This window comes from Centruroides sculpturatus, unplaced genomic scaffold (assembly GCF_000671375.1).
Source record: "Centruroides sculpturatus isolate CEXI.00-Female unplaced genomic scaffold, Cexi_2.0 scaffold1659, whole genome shotgun sequence".
NCBI classification, from domain to species: domain Eukaryota; kingdom Metazoa; phylum Arthropoda; class Arachnida; order Scorpiones; family Buthidae; genus Centruroides; species Centruroides sculpturatus.
The window spans coordinates 107,176-125,503 of NW_019385835.1; the positions used below are offsets into that span (position 1 = coordinate 107,176).

At 34.3% G+C, this 18,328-nt stretch overlaps 1 protein-coding gene across 1 annotated transcript; it reads left to right on the top strand.

Moving 5' to 3' along the window:
- The first annotated feature begins 1,402 nt into the window (after positions 1 to 1,402).
- On the top strand, positions 1,403 to 18,043 carry LOC111642415 (solute carrier family 13 member 5-like). Its single transcript, XM_023388762.1, has 15 exons — positions 1,403 to 1,541; positions 5,958 to 6,107; positions 6,197 to 6,312; positions 6,466 to 6,608; positions 8,115 to 8,181; positions 8,738 to 8,875; positions 8,952 to 9,071; positions 9,267 to 9,338; positions 9,474 to 9,581; positions 10,157 to 10,269; positions 10,580 to 10,721; positions 10,928 to 11,108; positions 11,231 to 11,392; positions 16,768 to 16,905; positions 17,095 to 18,043. Exons 1-15 carry the CDS (start codon positions 1,434 to 1,436, stop codon positions 17,227 to 17,229), a joined length of 1,893 nt encoding a protein of 630 aa, XP_023244530.1. The 5' UTR covers positions 1,403 to 1,433; the 3' UTR covers positions 17,230 to 18,043.
- The last annotated feature ends 285 nt before the right edge of the window (positions 18,044 to 18,328 follow it).

Genomic DNA, 18,328 nt, shown 5'->3' on the forward strand with positions numbered 1-18,328 from the left:
AAAACATTTTTAAAATAATGTGTTATCTAGGTGCATGCACAGAGATGTGGAATTGGAGACAAGCGATCAGTTATTATTATTTATACGTTTATATAAATTAAGCCAAACGTAGCCTGATTATGATATTTATATTAATATCGAAAGTGGTAGCAAAGGAATTAAAAAAGCCCTTTAACGCCATTTTTTGTTGACTTATCCTTTTTCTCTCAAGAAAGTTTATACAGTGATGATAAACAAACTTATTTTTAATGAAAATATCAGGAAAACAACCATTTGAAAAATAATGAAACACAAAAATGTTAAGCATAGTCACCATGAAAGTGACTAGTGACTTGTTCTACTGAGTATCATTTGAATAAACTGTCTCTAGGTTTCTCTCCCTCCTAGGCCACTCATCCAGTTTTACCCTAACTACAGTAGCCCATATTATTTATCTTATCAGCGGGGGCGCTGTTGAGTAACCTCGGCTGCTGGTGACTTTTTGTTGGAGATTTTGTTAACACTTTTTCTTATTGTAAATTACTGTGTCTTTTATTTATTTGCTATCCAAGTTGGTGCATTTTTATTGTGTTATTCAGTGTTATTAGTTCTAATTTTTTTGGAAATGTTCCCACGTACTCCTCCAGAGGCATTAAAGCAAACCCAAGAAGAACGGAAGGGAACTAAACATCACCGTTCACCGAGTGATCCTGGTGTTAAATATCCAAAGTTGGATCAATATTTTAAGAGGCAATCTCNACGTGAAGAAAATCCGGGTGGTATATCCCCCATTGGCAGATCGCACATATGTATCGTTACCATATACCATTAAACCAAATCAAACCATACCAGAACTAAATTGGTTAAAGCCAATTCTGAATTTATCCACGAGACTAATTACAATAAAACACGTCATAACTTCTTTCACAACAAAACGCTGGTCTCTTTGACAGATACTTGTCTAAGGAATAAGAAGAGCCTCTGATTAAAGATGTCAATCGTACAGAATTTTAGAAAAAAAAAAAAAGGTAATTTTGGTCTTTCTCTACTGTAATTTAACATAGGACAAGAATAGGACGTTTCTTGATTAAAACAATAGTTTAATTCTTCTCGAAATTCCTGGATGAACTGTAGCGATTTACAACAGATATTACCTTAGAAATCATTATGTATTACAGTTGATATGTATCCATAGATTCTTAAGGTAATTAAGAATTGGCTAGATACGAATTATGTTTGTATACTGGCCAATGGCAAATAGGCAATATCCTTTATAAATTACAATCCTTTTTCACGTCACACTGATCGGTAGATGCTAACAGATAATGGAAGTGCAAAGTTCCGCCCACTAGATAGTGTTATTTTGTGGAGAAGATAAGATAAAAGTATCGGTGACCGCCTCATTTACGTACTGAACCATGTCTCGATCGGTCGCATTGCGCTTCCTGGAATGGATGCAATCCTGCGGAGGATACTCTATCTTTCGAGCCTGGAGGAAAAGATCTCTGTTATTGCTGGCACCCATCTTGCTGCTTCCTCTTCCCTTCCATTACGGAACTCAAGTAAGATAAATCCCATTGTCGTCTGTGTGTCAGTCTGTCCTACCTTAATCTCGTGTTATATATTAATATATGAAATTTAATACCAGATATGAAAATTTTAGGGATAGGAGGCCCAAATTAACTATTAAGTTATCCCTCAACTAACAGTTCTTTTAATTTTAAACTTAAAAGTTAATGTAGATTTGGAAAAACAATTATTATCTTTTCAAACTTATTATCAGAGAATTTACACTTTCTCCAGTTTGAATGAATATTATCAGTTACAATTAATATTCTATATTCTAGATAAAAATTTCATTTTCCATTTAAAAAAAGCAATGTTTTTGCTGGACTTTTCCAGCATACTTTATCTGTTTTCATTCTTAACCATTGCTACCATTACCTTTGTAAGTCTTCAGACTGGACATATAAAAGGAATAAGGCCATATCTTCCGAACCAATAATTCGATTTTCCTGAAAATTTGTAGAAACATTTCCACCAAATACTCAAATACTTCTGCAAACTTTCAGTAATTTTCGACAAAAGGCGCAGAAGTTATTAAGATTCAAATTAGGTGAACAAAATCGTGTCTCCAATCCATACATACATTAAAAAAAAAGCCTCATTTTTTCATTTATAGCCAGAATTTTAATTCATAAATTTAATTAACTCAATATAACTCATTAATAATTAATTTATTAAGGTTTTTTTTAATGTAGAAAGTAATAAACGTTAATTAAAAAAACATTTGTTTCGATTTTGACACAAATTTTGCTTGTGTACAATGCGAATATTTACTTAATACAAGAATAATCGACATTTCCATCGTTAAATATTCGTTAACGGTCAATAAACTTAATTAATTTTTTAGTCAAAACGTTAAAAATAAGTCTACAGAATCCATTTATTTAACGAAATCTTAATCTCTAAGGAAGTATCTCTGTAATTACAGCTAACTTCCAGTTGAGAATCTCCATTAATAATCACGAAGGAGTTTAATGAAAAGTAATGAAGTTTCCTATAAAATTCTTCTTTTCTCAGTTACAGAGAGGTTAAATTTCCTCCCAGTGTAGCTTGTTTGGATAGGAAACATATCTGAAATAAAACCCCTCATACAAATGTATATAAGGTATATATTTATGTACGTAACTTTGTACTTGTTTAGCGATTGTCACATCAATAATTGCAGACTCGACTGCTTTGTACGTTTATACAGTTGACACCCCCTTTAACACTGTTGATTTTTCCGTTTTATATGAATTTCGTGTTGTACGAGTCACTTAGATTTTACAAATACGTGAGCCATTCACAGCCCGGCATACGTATTTGTAAAATCTAAGTGACTCGTACAACAAGGAATTCATATAAAACGGAAAAATCAAGTGTTATAGAGGGGTCGACTGTATATATATATATGGGCCAATAAATTCAGAATAACACTTCAAAGTTTAAGTTCGCATTAAACTCCTTTATGGAAGAAGGTAAAGAAATTCAATTACACCCCCTTTCGTGTATTCTGAGAAGCGTATAGAATTTAATATGTTAAATAGAACCGTACACAATAGAACGGTGTGTTCCATCCTTGTATAAAATAATAATTTATCCTACTTACATTCGAGCAGAAAGATGGGCAACAACATATATGTGTTATATAAATAAGAATAATTTTAATTTAAGTGTTTGGACTGTATTTATTTTCTTTTAGTTAGAAAAATAATATAATTATTTGTAATAAAAGTCATAATACAACGATAAAAATTCTCATAAAATTCCACAGTTTTCTTCTATCTTTCTCGTTACTTTCTTCTATCTTCTCTTATGTAATTACACTAGGAATTATTTAAATGTGTTATGTATAAATATACGAATAATTATTCGCTTATATTCCACATTATTTATTATTATTATTATCATTATTATATAATTTGTTAATTAGGTAAAGTAAGCATTTGACAAGAATAAATACAGTCGACCCCCCTATAACACTGTTGATAATTCCGTTTTATATGAATTCCATGTTTTACGAATCACTTAGATTTTACAAATATTTGAGCCGTTCACAGCCCGGCACACGTATTTGTAAAATCTAAGTGACTCGTACAACATGGAATTCATATAAAACGGAATAATCGAATATTTATGGACTGTATTAACAATGATAATTTTAGAAAGGGGCGCTGTTGAGTAACCTCGGCTGCTGGTGACTTTTTGTTGGAGATTTTGTTAATACTTTTTCTTATTGTAAATTCTGTGTCTTTTATTTATTTGCTACCCAAGTTGGTGCATTTTTATTGTGATATTCAGTGTTATTAGTTCTAATTTTTTCGGAAATGTTCCCACGTACTCCTCCAGAGGCATTAAAGCAAACCCAAGAAGAACGGAAGGGAACTAAACATCACCGTTCACCGAGTGATCCTGGTGTTAAATATCCAAAGTTGGATCAATATTTTAAGAGGCAATCTCCTCTGGATCCAGATAGAGAAGAATTGTTAAATTTACGGCAATATTTGGAGACGACTTTAAATGCAGTAATGATGCAGTTGAAGTGTATCGAAGATAGACTTGCCAGTCTGGAAATGGCCAACCAGTCAACCTTGTCCTCGGTAAGGAAATTGGAAACTGACTTTTCTAACGTAAGTTCCCGATTAGATAAACTGGAACAGCAACAACAGTTATCATTGGAAGATATTGGTGAGTTACATTCCTTTGCCTACGATAGACAAGTTAATGCTTCAAACAGAAGCAATTTAATGTTGTTTAACCATAGTATTCCGCCCGAGTTGGATTCGCGGGATTATATTGTTAACCTATTTTCTAAGGAACTGGATGTGACTGATCTGTCGGGGCATAATATTGTCGGTGTTTCCCGGTTGCGAGGTAAAGCTCGGGAATTCTATTGCATCCAGTTGTCGTCCTGGAAATGTCGAAACCATTTATTGCAAAAATTTCGGACGAAAACCTTTCAAGCGGGTAAGGAAAAATCGGTGAAATTTAGGTTGGCACCGGATCTGTCGTTTAACTCCCGTGTTCGCCGTAAAAATCTGGTTACCTTTTTAAAAGAATACAGGGGAGCTGGTCGTCGTGTTTTTTTGCGAGATGACGTATTACATGTAGACGACAAGACATTCACGTATTCTATTTTGGGCCATCGTTTAATTGAGGTGCCTGTTTCTTTTTTATTTTGAATTTTCCTCCCCGCAGGAGAATAGGTTTGGAGAGACTTTCAACTTCGTGCCCGGACCAGTTAGGTTCAGGTAGTTATTCGGAATCTTTGTTTTTTTGGAATTGTTGTGGGTTTAGTACCAAGTGTTCTTTGTTGGATTACATGACTAAACGACCAGGTTTAATTTGTATAACCCTTGTCGAAACCTGGATGGTATCAGTGGATGGGGATTTTCTTGCTAACTTTCTTCCAGTTAACTGGAAGTATTTCATGATTCCAGCGGAAAAGCCATTGGGGCCGGGTAGACCCCATGGGGGTATTTTGTTCTTTTTTGATAAGGTTAGAGGGCACTTTGAGTTGTTGGAAACATACCCTGATTTGATAGTGATTGGTTTATCACTGTATTCGGCTCTCGAACCTAGGAAGATCCTGGTGTTAGTGGTATATGCTTGTTCGCTGAGGCAGCATGGCTTACGTTTGGATTTGTTTTCTTCTATTTTGAACTCATGGTCTTCGTACTACAATGGAATTGTGATAATGGGCGATTTTAACGTTCATATTGGTGAAGTAATTGACTCACATTTGGATGTAGCTTCTCCCAACATTTTTGATGTCAGAAGGTCAAAGGATTTAAAGGTTGACCCGGCCGGGAGACAATTTCTGCAATGGTTGATTGAACATGATTTTATTCTCCTCAATGGTCGTACTAAAGGAGATTTCCCAGGTGAACTAACTTTTTTGTCAAAAGTGGGTAGCTCGGTAATAGACTTTATTGTCGTTTCTCAGAANGTTTTGTAGCTTGGCATTGTGATGATTTGATAATAATTCGATTTTATATACTATGATACGCTCCTTTCTAGTCTTGTGGACATTATGTTGGTTCTTTCTTTATTGCTAGACTTATTACACCGTCACAAGACCAGTCTTAGTTTATTTTTCTAAAAAAGAATGCAATTCGTATCTTAAGTCTCTCATCAGCTTCTTGTAATATAACTGAGATTGTAAGATTTCTTCTCTTGATTCATTGGACTTTCTATTATCTTGGTTGTCTTCTCCCCTTTGAGGGAATATAGGCATCAAGTAAGAGGTTTGTCATCGAGTAACACATATACACGCATAAGTATATGAGTAAGTACGCACGAAATAGCCAGAAATTTGTTTAAATTATGACAAGAAGTCACGAACTTTTCCAGATTATTCTTAAACATGCAAAGATCTTATCCATTCTTCATCACTTCCTCAGCTTATCGAGTGTTGTGTTTGGTTTACGTAGGCATCCAAATGCGGTTACGTCGTACTGTTAATGGCAGTATATTGGATGACTGAAGCTCTCCCTCTACCCGTCACCGGTCTATTACCCATTGTTCTGTTACCTTCTTTGGGAATCGTAGATACAACAAACGTCTGTTCAGCCTACATGAATGTAAGTGTTTTTTGTATGTTTCCGCTGATCTTCAAAATCAGTGTTACTATATATGTGATACTGACACTTGACACTATTCTTCCTTTCAGGAAGCCATTATGATCGGTGTGGGAAGCATTTTAGTAGCAGTGGCTGTAGAACAATGCCGGCTTCACGAAAGAGTAGCCTTATTAGTGTTGAGAAAAATTGGAACCACTCCTAAAAGGTAAACAGTTCGTTATATTATTAAAGAATACTACTGAAGAAAGTTTTAGTAGAAAGCTCTGAATCTCTCTCTCTCTCTCCTCTATTAATTTGTGGTGGAAATCATATATTTTAAATTAAACCAATTAAAGACAAAACTTTATTCGTTTTGTAGACTTTTGGTAGGTTTCATGATCTCGTCTATGTTCATTTCCATGTGGATTGGACCCACTCCAGTCATGGCCATGATGATGCCAATCGTTAAGTCGGTTTTGGATCAACTAAAAATCATCGATTCGCAGAAAATCGAGATGGAAGGTAAAGATTTTCATAAATATTCCAGTAAAAGAAGTTAATTATATAAATATTATAAATGCCTAGCAGAATTTTCGTATGACTACCACGCTATCTTCTCACTCCTTTGACTTTTAACCACCAAAATTTAAGAGCGTCAATGCCACTTATATATAAGTTACCATGCCAAATTTCGTTACTTAATCTTTGTTCCATCTTGAGATATTAACGAAATAAACACCTCTTTTAAGAGAATGTTTTGGGTTTAGGTAGTCTCAAACCATAGTGATTTGCAAAAAATTCGAAGGGTGATTTTGGCACAATTTCAATATTTTTCCTCGTTATGTGTACAAAACAACCGGGAAAGTAAAAGGCGAAATCAATGAGACTATTCCTTTGATATTGAAGCATTCATTAAAAATGACATATCATTTTTGTATGCTAATACCATGTCATTAGCTTCACTGAAAATCGCGTAACGTCGTGTCTTAATTATAATTAACTGCGTAATTCGAGGATTTAAAGCCACAGGGATTAAATCTAAAAATGTGACATCATTCGTCGACGTAAGTATCATCCTGTCAATCAGTTTAATAAACATTTACTACGTAACGTAATCCTTCAGAAAGAATGAAAAAAGTCATTCTATTTAAAAGGAAATAACTTTCGAACTAATTGTGAGAGTTACCCTCTTTATAAAAAGAATAATTCCAATTTTTTTTCAATAATTACTTCACTTCATTGATTACACTCGGAGCATTTCTTCTTCTTTTCTTCTATTAAAAAAATCCAGCAACGAGTTGCATAACTTTCCCGGCAACGACATTCAAAACTCTGTATAACGCCATCTGTTATGATATTTTATTTTTAAAACTTTTTATATAATTAATTATTATAAAATATAAAAAAAGCTTAATTTTAAGGGTAGGGATGGGTTTAATAATAAATAAATAAAAGAAAACTGTATATGGTAATAACGAGATAAATCTTCATTGAGAGGGGTCTTTTTTGGAACGATCGCTTTACTTTCCCCTCTGTTATATATAACAGCTAGTAAAGTAAATACGTGAAAAGCTATATATATATATACAGCCAAACCTTTATATAGCATCACCCTGGTATAGCGTCAATGCATATTTGAGAATGGAAAATGTCTTCTTTGTAATACACGAAGAATAAAATTGATTTCTTCGACTTTCAAAGTCTCTGTTATGGTTCAAGGAGAGGAATACCAAATGTAAACAACGAGATTTTATTTTAAATTTGTAGATATCCTCCATATCTAAACTATTTTCTTCCCTTTTGTCTTTTGTTGTATCAGCTGAAAATAAAACAAAACCGAAAAAAAAATTGTTACAATACTAATCCAGACGAATTTCCTCCTTTCGTGACTGAATTACAAATGACAGAAAATTCGTATCTGTTTATGATTATTATTTTTTTACTTTTTAGTATTTTAAATAAAAAGAAATGGTAAACGAATTTTATAAAACAGGAAACGTTTTACTTTTTGTTTTATTATTTAATCAGATAAATCTTCATCTGTCTCGGATCATTATCAGATACAACCCGGTGAAGAAAAGGAAAAGGTTATAAGGTTGGTCTATGCCATTTATTTCCATCAAATACTTTTTATTTTATTAATTATTCTACTTTAACTTCCTCTTAGTTAATGACAATACAATAAAAAATTCACTCGAATTATACGGATCTGTTTAAATTCAATTCCTTAATTCGAGAAGTATTGTAGGAGTGATGAGATCATCCTCCAATACCGGGATCATCCACGTGGCCAGTTCGTTGATGGAACTCGAATCCCCTACCGAATGTACCCGTGTTATGTGGTTTAATCCACCGAACACAGGTAATCTGAGAAGGATAAGGCCGCTGCTCCGGGGAATCCGGAATCGAACCCGGTTGGAAAATCTCAGAAATTTTTATGGGCGATCCATCCCGGATACTCGTCCTTCATATGGCCAGCCACCCCAATTCTGGGCCTAGCCAAACCACAATAGGTTTGGTAAAAAGCTCTCTTTGTGTCCCTACAGGGTAGAAAGATAGAAAAAAATGCACAGGAAAAGACTCGTCATTTAAAACAAAGAAAAAAAACCTTCGAATAATTTATTTTAGTGGTTTTTTTAATATATTTTAAGTAGTCAGGAAGAAAATGTAGAGAGCGATCTTCTGAAGAAAGTTCTATTGCTGGCTCTTTGTTATTCCACCAACATCGGAGGTACGGGAACCATTCCAGCCACGGCACCTAATTTAGTGTTTAAAACCGTCATGGACAGGTAAAATATCATGTCTTAAAAATAATAATAATATTTTATCTGTTTATTTCCATTACATTATTTTATTTTCTTTTAGTTTTTATCCAGATTACGAAGGAATGACCTTCACTTCTTGGATGTTATTCAATTTACCAGGAATGCTGATCAATGCCACATTAATATGGATATTTCTGGTTCTCGTTTACGTAAGGAAAATGTAAGAGCACCTATAAATTCCCACTGCCGTCTGCGTGTCTGTCCTTCCTATAGATAGATAAAAGGTCTTTTATTTTAATAGGTTTAACTATACGAATAAGTGTAACGTTCAGGCTGATTTATTTTATTAAAATTAAATAGGTTATTTTATCAAAATATCTTAATAAATAGTAAATTTTATTCTTCAAAATTTCAGAAAATCTCAAGCAGACAAGTTACAAGTAAAGAAATTCTTAGACGAAAAGTATTACGAGCTCGGAAGATTAAGGTATAAAATTACAATATATTTATTTACTGTGGTGTTTATATAATAACAATGGCATTAACCTACATATATTAATAATTTAATAAAGAATTTCAGTAAATAGCTTTGAAATATATTACATACTGTATTTATTTTTAGGTTTCAAGAGACGGCAGTTCTAATTTTATTTATAATCTTGGCAATTCTTTGGTTGTTCCGTGATCCGGAATTTATGAGTGGATGGGACAAACTAATGCCTGGACCCGCGTAAGTATCATTCAACACTGTTAATAAACGTTGTTGCTTCATAATAATTATAGTAAAATTGATAACTCGTTTCTGAATATTGGTATTAAACAAATATGGCCGAATGGATAAAACCACTGAACACTTGGTCTTGGGTACGCGCTTAGCCACGTGAAGTTTTTCGAGTTTTATTCACGTTTGTAACACTGTAAATAGGCCAGTTTTCCATAGAAAAACCTTCAGGGAGGCATTCTTCTTGGCGTATGGACCAATTGTCGCGTTATCATAAGAAAATAAACCAAACACGAATACCCGTTCAGTGAATGGTCTCACGGAACCCGAGCACCCGTTCAATGAATGGTCTCAACACCAAACCCGAGATTAGTACCACGTGATACTTTCGACACTCGATACCTTTGTGCTGCTACTCACATAATTCAAAACTTGGCATCTTAATTAAACAAGAAATCTGCAAAACCAAGCTTCAAGTTTGAAGTTCCCTTGCATTGCAATCCAGCGAATTTCTTGAAATTAATTTTTATTCTTCTGCATTGAAATATTAGTGAAAAAAATTCTGCATTTTTTTTTTATTTCAGGAAGGTGACGGATGCCACTTCGACTTTAGCGGTGGCAGTTTTATTGTTTGTTATTCCGTCAGAACCCAAACTTCGTTCCACCAGTCCTTCGCTATTACAGNGGACGGCGGAAAGTAGTTCGGCTGCTCATCCACTATTGGTCCAGATTCGAATCTTGTCGCGACACGAGTCGGAGATGACGTTTTACGAGTCCTTTTATACGAATACTGCCTCAATTTTTTCGCTACGTTATAGGAATTGTCGTTATAGGAACGTACGTTATAGGGGGGTCGACTGTATAGTAAAATTGATAAATCGTTTCTGAATATTGGTATTAAACAAATATGGCCGAATGAATAAAACCACTGAACACTTGGTCTTGGGTTCGCGCTTAGCCACGTAAAGTTTTTCGAGTTTTTTTCACGTGTGTAACACTGTAAATAGGCCAGTTTTCCATAGAAAGACCTTCAGGGAGGCATTCCCCTTGGCGGATGGCACAATTGTCGCGTTACCATAAGAAAATAAACCAAACACGGGTACCCGTTCAAGTGAATGGTCTCAACACCAAACCCGAGATTAGTACCATGTGATACTTTCGACACTCGATACCTTTGTGCTGCTACTCACATAATTCAAAACTTGGCATCTTAATTAAACAAGAAATCTGCAAAACCAAGCCTCAAGTTTGAAGTTCCCTTGCATTGCAATCCAGCGAATTTCTTGAAATTAATTTTTATTCTTCTGCATTGAAATATTAGTGAAAAAAATTCTGCATTTTTTTTTTTATTTCAGGAAGGTGACGGATGCCACTTCGACTTTAGCGGTGGCAGTTTTATTGTTTGTTATTCCGTCAGAACCCAAACTTCGTTCCACCAGTCCTTCGCTATTACAGTGGAAGACCGCTCAAGAGAAAGTACCTTGGGGAGTTTTCATACTTCTGGGTGGAGGATTCGCTCTGGCAGAAGGTGCAAAAGTAATACACAATATTCTTACTCTATTTCAACGTATCTGTCAACCGACGAAGATACGGATAGTAATAATTATAATTCTTAATTATTCGTATGGAATTCATTAAGACGTCCATATACTTAATAGGATTCTGGCTTTTCCGATTGGCTAAGCCGAAATTTATCGAAATTGAGTGATTTCTCTGCACCCGTTTTATGCTTAGTATTGTGTCTGGTGGTCCTATCTCTTATTGAAGTTTCGGGAAACACTGCTACGGCCACTGTCCTCTTCCCAGTCATTGCCAGAATGGTAAGTTGCATGTTGTATCAGTTGCAGTTTGCATCTAGCGATGCTACATTATAACACGTAATTAATATATTTTCTCCATCACAAATATATTATTTTGACATAATACAAAAAAAATTATATACAGTAGTTAATTGGGGCCTTTTAAATCCCTTCCTTACCTTGTTCTTTCTACGATTTGTGAATTGTTTTATAAATTTATAAACGAAATAATTATATAAAACTCTCTAAAAGAAGAGAAAGCTTTTAAGAAGTGATAAAGGAAAAGAGACAGGCGACATATAAAAGATGCAGTTTTTATTAAAATCTTCAATGATAAAGCATTTATTACTTCTTACGTATTTAATATTATTCGTTCTTTATTTTGTAAATCTTTCTAGAAATATGCAAAAATTAATGTAATTTGAATTTCACTTCCTTTAAAACCTTATAAAATAAACACTGAGTGAATGGGAATTCGAAAGATTTCGCTTTGATTTTTGTATTTTTTCCTATTCGTGTCTTTGCATTTGTACAACAGAAAATTATTAAGAGATGTAAAAAGGGAAATTGAATCAGGAAGAGCTTTTTAAATATCGACTCATAAACAATAAATCTGTTGTAAAATAAAACAAGAAGTGATGTTTCGCACTTTAGAACATAAAAATAAAGGATGATATTCCAAAGTAAAATCTTTCACATCTTAGGAAATTTTTATCTATTTTCATTTCTTATTCAATTTGCATAAATATTCAACAGTTTTTTTTAATTATTAAAACAGAAAGAATAATAATAAAACAAAAAAAAGGGGGACTAACAACGAGTTGCTTAACTTTCCCGGCGAAAACATTTAAATTGTGTGTGGTGCCATCTGTTATGACATTTTACTTGAAAGTTTTTTCTATTATAAATAATACTAAAGTACCAAAAAGCTTAATTTTGAGGATAGAGATGAGTTTAATCGAGACGTGTCACACGAGTGTTTGTATCTCCCCACCCCCTGGACTTTTAACCATCAAAGTTTAGGGTCATCAACGTTCCTTACTGCCAGACTTCTGTGAAAAATTTCAGAAAATTTCGACCAAAGACACGGGCGTTATTAAGCTTCGAATTGGGTGAACAAATTCGTGCTCTCCCCCTCCCACACACATTAACATCGACAAATACAGAGGGGAAAAATACCCCCAAATTTTGTGAATTTATGGACATTTTAAGGGTCCTTTTTTTAGACCGATCTGCATACTTTCTGTTTTATAATACAGCCGAGAAAGTCAGATCAATAATGCACCCTAAATTGTTTGAATTACAAATTGTTCTTAGATTACACGTCAATTTCGTCAGATAAGACATAAAATTTTAAAACAAGAAATTACGTATATTGAGATTATTTGTAATAAAAAAAAAGTAATCATCGATTTACATTTTGATATACGGTAATTTCCCATATAAAAGCGAAGCTGATTATATCTTATCTGTGTCGTAGTATATCACACTGTAATGAAGATCAACGAGGATAAGAAAGGGTTGCATCGTATATTGTAGTTACTGATAGAACTTATTAATGGAGACTACAACTTTATCAAATTATATTTACAAATCGATGAAGTTACATTTATTTATCCTTTATCAACCTTTATCTCATTCGTCATCGTTATCTCACACCATTTTATTTTTTCTATAAATTCTATAATAACTCCTAATATAATTCTGGTTTTTAATTTATTATAATACTACCAGTAGACCCCCCTATAACACTGTTGATAATTCCGTTTTATATGAATTCCATGTTGTACGAATCACTTAGATTTTACAAATATGTGTGCCGGGCTGTAACTTATTTTATTTAGCGCGAAGACACTTTATCAAAGTCAACTGGCAATTAGATCAGTAGAGGTAAAAGGGCGGGCGGTGCGGTGTAGAGAGGGGTTGTAGCATGTGCCACACTGAACAACACCGTCGCTCTCACCGCCGAGTGTTAGCGCACGTAGCAAAGCGGCAACGTATACTTTTTCGCCATTATTTACAAAGTTAATTGAGTATTTGCGGATCCGCAGCGCTGGATCCGGCAGACCGAAGAATGCGCTAGATCCAGCTGAATTGCTGGATGAGGGATCCAGCAATTGCAATCCCTAGTAGTGTCACCTCGTGGCAGGGCCGTGCGGTAGATTTTCTCAGTATGATGCAAGTCTTCGAAATGCCGCCTCTTAAATGCCGCTTATGCCACACCTTAAATGATGCTTATGACGCCCATTACAGTGCTGCCTGATGCGGCCGCATCTCTGCATCATAGCACGGCACGGCCCTGTTCAACATCACGATTAAACCAAAGGAATTAACACCACTTAGACAAAGTTTAAAGCGATTTTTTATACCATAGGTAGATACGTAATTCTCCTAACTTTAATTACTTTTGTAATTTCTGTTTTTATTGGCATGTTTTCATTTCTTATTATCAATTGAAAGAAACAAGCAACTCTTCGCTTGCCATTCGTCATTTGCAGACGAACGACAACCCAGAACTCACCACGTGCAGGTGGCTGCTTCAGAGTTCCACCAAGAGTTGGAATGAATGCAACTTTATAAGCGACTGACATCACTTGTCGAGTTTCATTCGTCCTAACTCATCGTATCGCTACTATCTAAACTAATGGATACGATATTACAACAACTATTAATAATGAAAGAAAGAAAGCCACTAAGATCCCAGGTCATAATAAAAATCACGTTAAGGCCACAAAATTTACTTCAAACTCATACCGAACCTCAATAAACAAAAACGAAAATTCTTGCCCTGCGCGAAATTTAATAAAACGGGACACAAAAAGCCTTCTCCGCTTTTCCTCGGCATCATCTGTCTTCACCTGAGCAGGCCTTAAAGATGTGGGACACAGAAAGCCTTCTCCGCTTATCCTCGGCATCATCTGTCTTCACCTGAGCAGGCCTTAAAGATGTGGGACACAGAAAGCCTTCTCCGCCTTTCCTGGGCGTCTTCTCACTTNCACGTATTTGTAAAATCTAAGTGACTCGTACAACATGGAATTCATATAACATGGAATTATCAACAGTGTTATAGGGGGTGTCCACTGTATTCAATTTCAAGCTTAATAACTCCTGTGCCTATTGTCGAAAATTTCTGAAATTTTGCAGGGAGGATCGTATGTCTGGGGCATTAATGCTGTTAAAGTTTAGTGGTGAAAGGTCAACGGGTTGGGGAGATAGAAGTGAACTTATGCGTCATATCTCGAGTATAGTAGGACTTAATGAAGATTTTACTCGTTATTAGCATTCGCAATGTTTTTATAAAACTCATCTCTACCTTGAAAATTAAGCTTTTTGCCGTTTTATAATAGTTAATAATATAAGAAAACATTTCTAACAGATGGCGCCACACACAATTTTAACTCCTACCAGGAAAGTTACGAAACTTGTTGCTGTATTTTTAACAATAGTGAATAATCTACCAGTATTAAAATTTACGTGAAAATCTATAATTAATATTTTATAAATTAATTCCTTTTAATGGAATTTTATGAATTGAACTGATTTATTAAGGATTTTTGATTTAGTTTCCACAACAATAATGGTGCAGACGTTTCCAGGGAGTATTTTATGGTCCTTTATTATTATTATTCGTGTATAACCAGTGATAAACATTATCATTACTTAAGTAATATTTAACTAATGATATTGTATAATAACGTCAGATGTGCTCGTTTATTATCTGTAATGAAATCTGAAAAGCTTTGTAACCTTCATTTTTAAGCAAGCGAATTGCCATTAAGCATCGTTATTACTGATAACAAATGATGCTATCGACACGGTAAACAGAACAAATTCTCCTTTCAAACAATACGTAACAATAATTTAATTGACATATTTATGTGAAGTATAAATCCGGTGTTTTGATAGTGACTTTATAAAAAAACAAGAAAGATTATAAAGTGTTTTCATATGTACAGGCGATTCGGAAGTAGAGAACGTCTTTAAATATTCATATCTCAATGAATTTTGATCTTAAACACGTGCAATTTTCACAGAAATATTCAGAGTGACACAAGAGAGTTTTACGTTCCCTGTGTTATAAAACAGAGGGAAATTTCCCTCTCATAGCAACCGATCAATAAGTGACTCCCCTCCTCATACATTTTCGGACTCAGGGGAGCTTGAAATGTCAAAAAATGCGAAAAAATTCAGGGGTTTCTGCATGTATATTACTGTATGGGTGAGGGGCACGATTTTGTTCACCCAATTTGAAGCTTAATAACTCCCGTACCTTTAGTCGAAAATTTCTGTAATTTTGCAGATGGGTTTGGGTGTTAGAATGGTTATTCCTGTTAAATTTTGGTGGTTTAAGATGAAGGAGGAGGAAAGATAGATGGGAGTAATCAACTTGTTGCTGAAAAAGTTTTATTCAAGCTTTAGTTATAATTTGTGCCGTCAGGTGATGCTGATTTGAGGGTGAAGACTGGTACAAACTTCTCAGAAAATTTTTTAGGGGAAGGTTTTTACACGATCCGAGAGAGGGGCACGTACCCCGTTTGCTGTGTTCGCTCGTAGATACGAAAGGTGACAGAAGCGAGTTGCAGAAACAACTTACAGCGCTTCCATTGCTTATGAGCGCTACCTAGTGGCGAAAATTTTAACTAAAATTTGCATAAATTGTTTTACTTTAATAAAAAATATCACGTGTCGTTTCGATTATTTCTATAACTGCTTATGTTCAGAGCGAAAACTTACTGTGATATAGATTTTTACTGACTTCTGGATCCTCCGGTATTCATAATACCTTACGTATAGGATATTAATTAAAACGTTTACCATATTATGTAATGCAGGCTGTATTAAAACATTTTGGCTTATTTATTGTTTAATTTACGGGTTTTTCAATTTAACGCTCGAGAAATTTTTTTTTTGTCATTTTATTAGTATAATATATTGAAAATTTGTTATATAATATAACTAATTTTAATTATATTTTAATTAAAAAAGTTTTCGTGAAATATATCCGGCATTAATCATTGCTAACTTTCATGGAGTAATAAATATATATTTTTTTCTTTCACAGTATATATATTTTTTTCTTTCACAGTATATAAGAATAGAAGCAAAAAGTCCTATTAAAAATTCGAAATTTGGTAAAATTAAGCTAATAAATTGTGAATTGTCACATTTAATAATGGAAAAAGAAAAAGATTTTAGAACATTTTACTTTTTAACAATGTTATTTTTGAGTGTATAACATGGGAAAGTATCGTGTCAAATTCGACCCTTCTGGTCTTTTCCAAATCTCCACGTCTTCAGACCTCTCGAACCCCCCCCAAAAAAACAATAGTTTAATATTATAGATGTATAGTATAATTGGTATATATGTTTGGTCTCAAGTATTATAATTTTTTCAGGCTGCCATTCGAAGGATTCATCCACTGTATCTGACGTTGCCCACCGCAATTTGTTCTTCTTTTGCATTCATCTTTCCGGTTGCTTCTGCTCCTAATGCTATCATATACGAAAACTTTAAATTAAAAATTAAAGAAATGGTAAGTTATTTACTGTATTGTCTTTATAAAATATTAATATGAAGATATTATTAAATGAATTAATCTTCATCTAATTATCATCCTAAAAACAGAAGGATGGATTAATGTAATCCATCCTGGAAAAGGATATTTCGTATAAAGTAACATTTTATTTATAATTTAACGTGTGTACTTTTAATTATTATTTAGATAATACCAGGATTGTTGGCGAAAATCATCTGTTTGGCAGTCACGTTTCTGATGATAAACACATTGGGGAGCGCCATGTTTAAAACCGATACCTTTCCCGAATGGGCTAACAATTCATTGACAGACCCTTCTTGAGAGCAGCTTCCATTTTATATATTATTCTCTTATAAAAACTATAACTTATTCTATCGTATTTATTGTTCTCTCTGATCTTTTATATAATAAATATATTTGGAAAAATTGAATTATGTGTCGTCATTTAATTAACGTACTCCAAAGTAACGAGTGGTTTACATTCTTTCTTCTCAATTAGATACACGTGCAATTGAATATAATTTAAATTTTTTTATTATAATTTTTTAAATTACGTCACAATTCTTTGACACGACAAAAATACCAGGGTTTGATTGACACGTCATACACTATCGTTCTTTATTATTTATAACGAGATCGATGTTACCGTTCCCCGGGACGTAGACCCAGAGGTTAGATTTTTGGGTGTTGTGGAACGTGGTTCTTTATAGTGCACGTGAATGAAATCTTTGGTGATTGGATGCGAAGAACGTGTCGTTGTTTGAACTGTGTGTTTTAGCGTGAGGGATGTTGTTGTTTCTGTGCGTGGATGTGAATTAGTAAACTGATGTAAGTACAAGAGGAAATAAAAAACCTTTTGCCTTCTTATACTATGTTAGTAAATTGAAACTAAAACCATAAATTTAAATGATACTTCAGAAATAGCAAAGGAAAAAGTCGTTCACATCTCTTGCGAAGCGACGCTTTTTATTTTGCATCCTTGCCCATACCGAACGAGAGGATTCCACTCGTTGGAAAAGGGAGGAATGATCGAAACATTCCTCCCCTCCCAGTGCGGTAAAGATGATGTCGTCAACATGGAGACATTTCAATTTTCGGAACACGAAATGCCTCCTCTCCTGAATGCTGAACAGAAAATGCTGTCGACATCTGCTATTCCTGAAGGCGATCCCGTGAAGGAAGAACCTCTTCCGCAATGGAAGAGAGTTTCTCTCCCCGCTCAAAGAGGGAAAGGCCCTTTCTTCATCGATTGCGGAAAGACAATGCCCTTCATACTTCGTATTCTTGGGCCGCAGCCCAAGAACAGTCAGCTCTTCATTCTGTAAAGAAACAAGAAATATATATATTAAATTGATGGGATTCAGATATAGACTACTTAATGTAGAAAAAGTTCAAGATTATACTCACGACGGATCGGAAT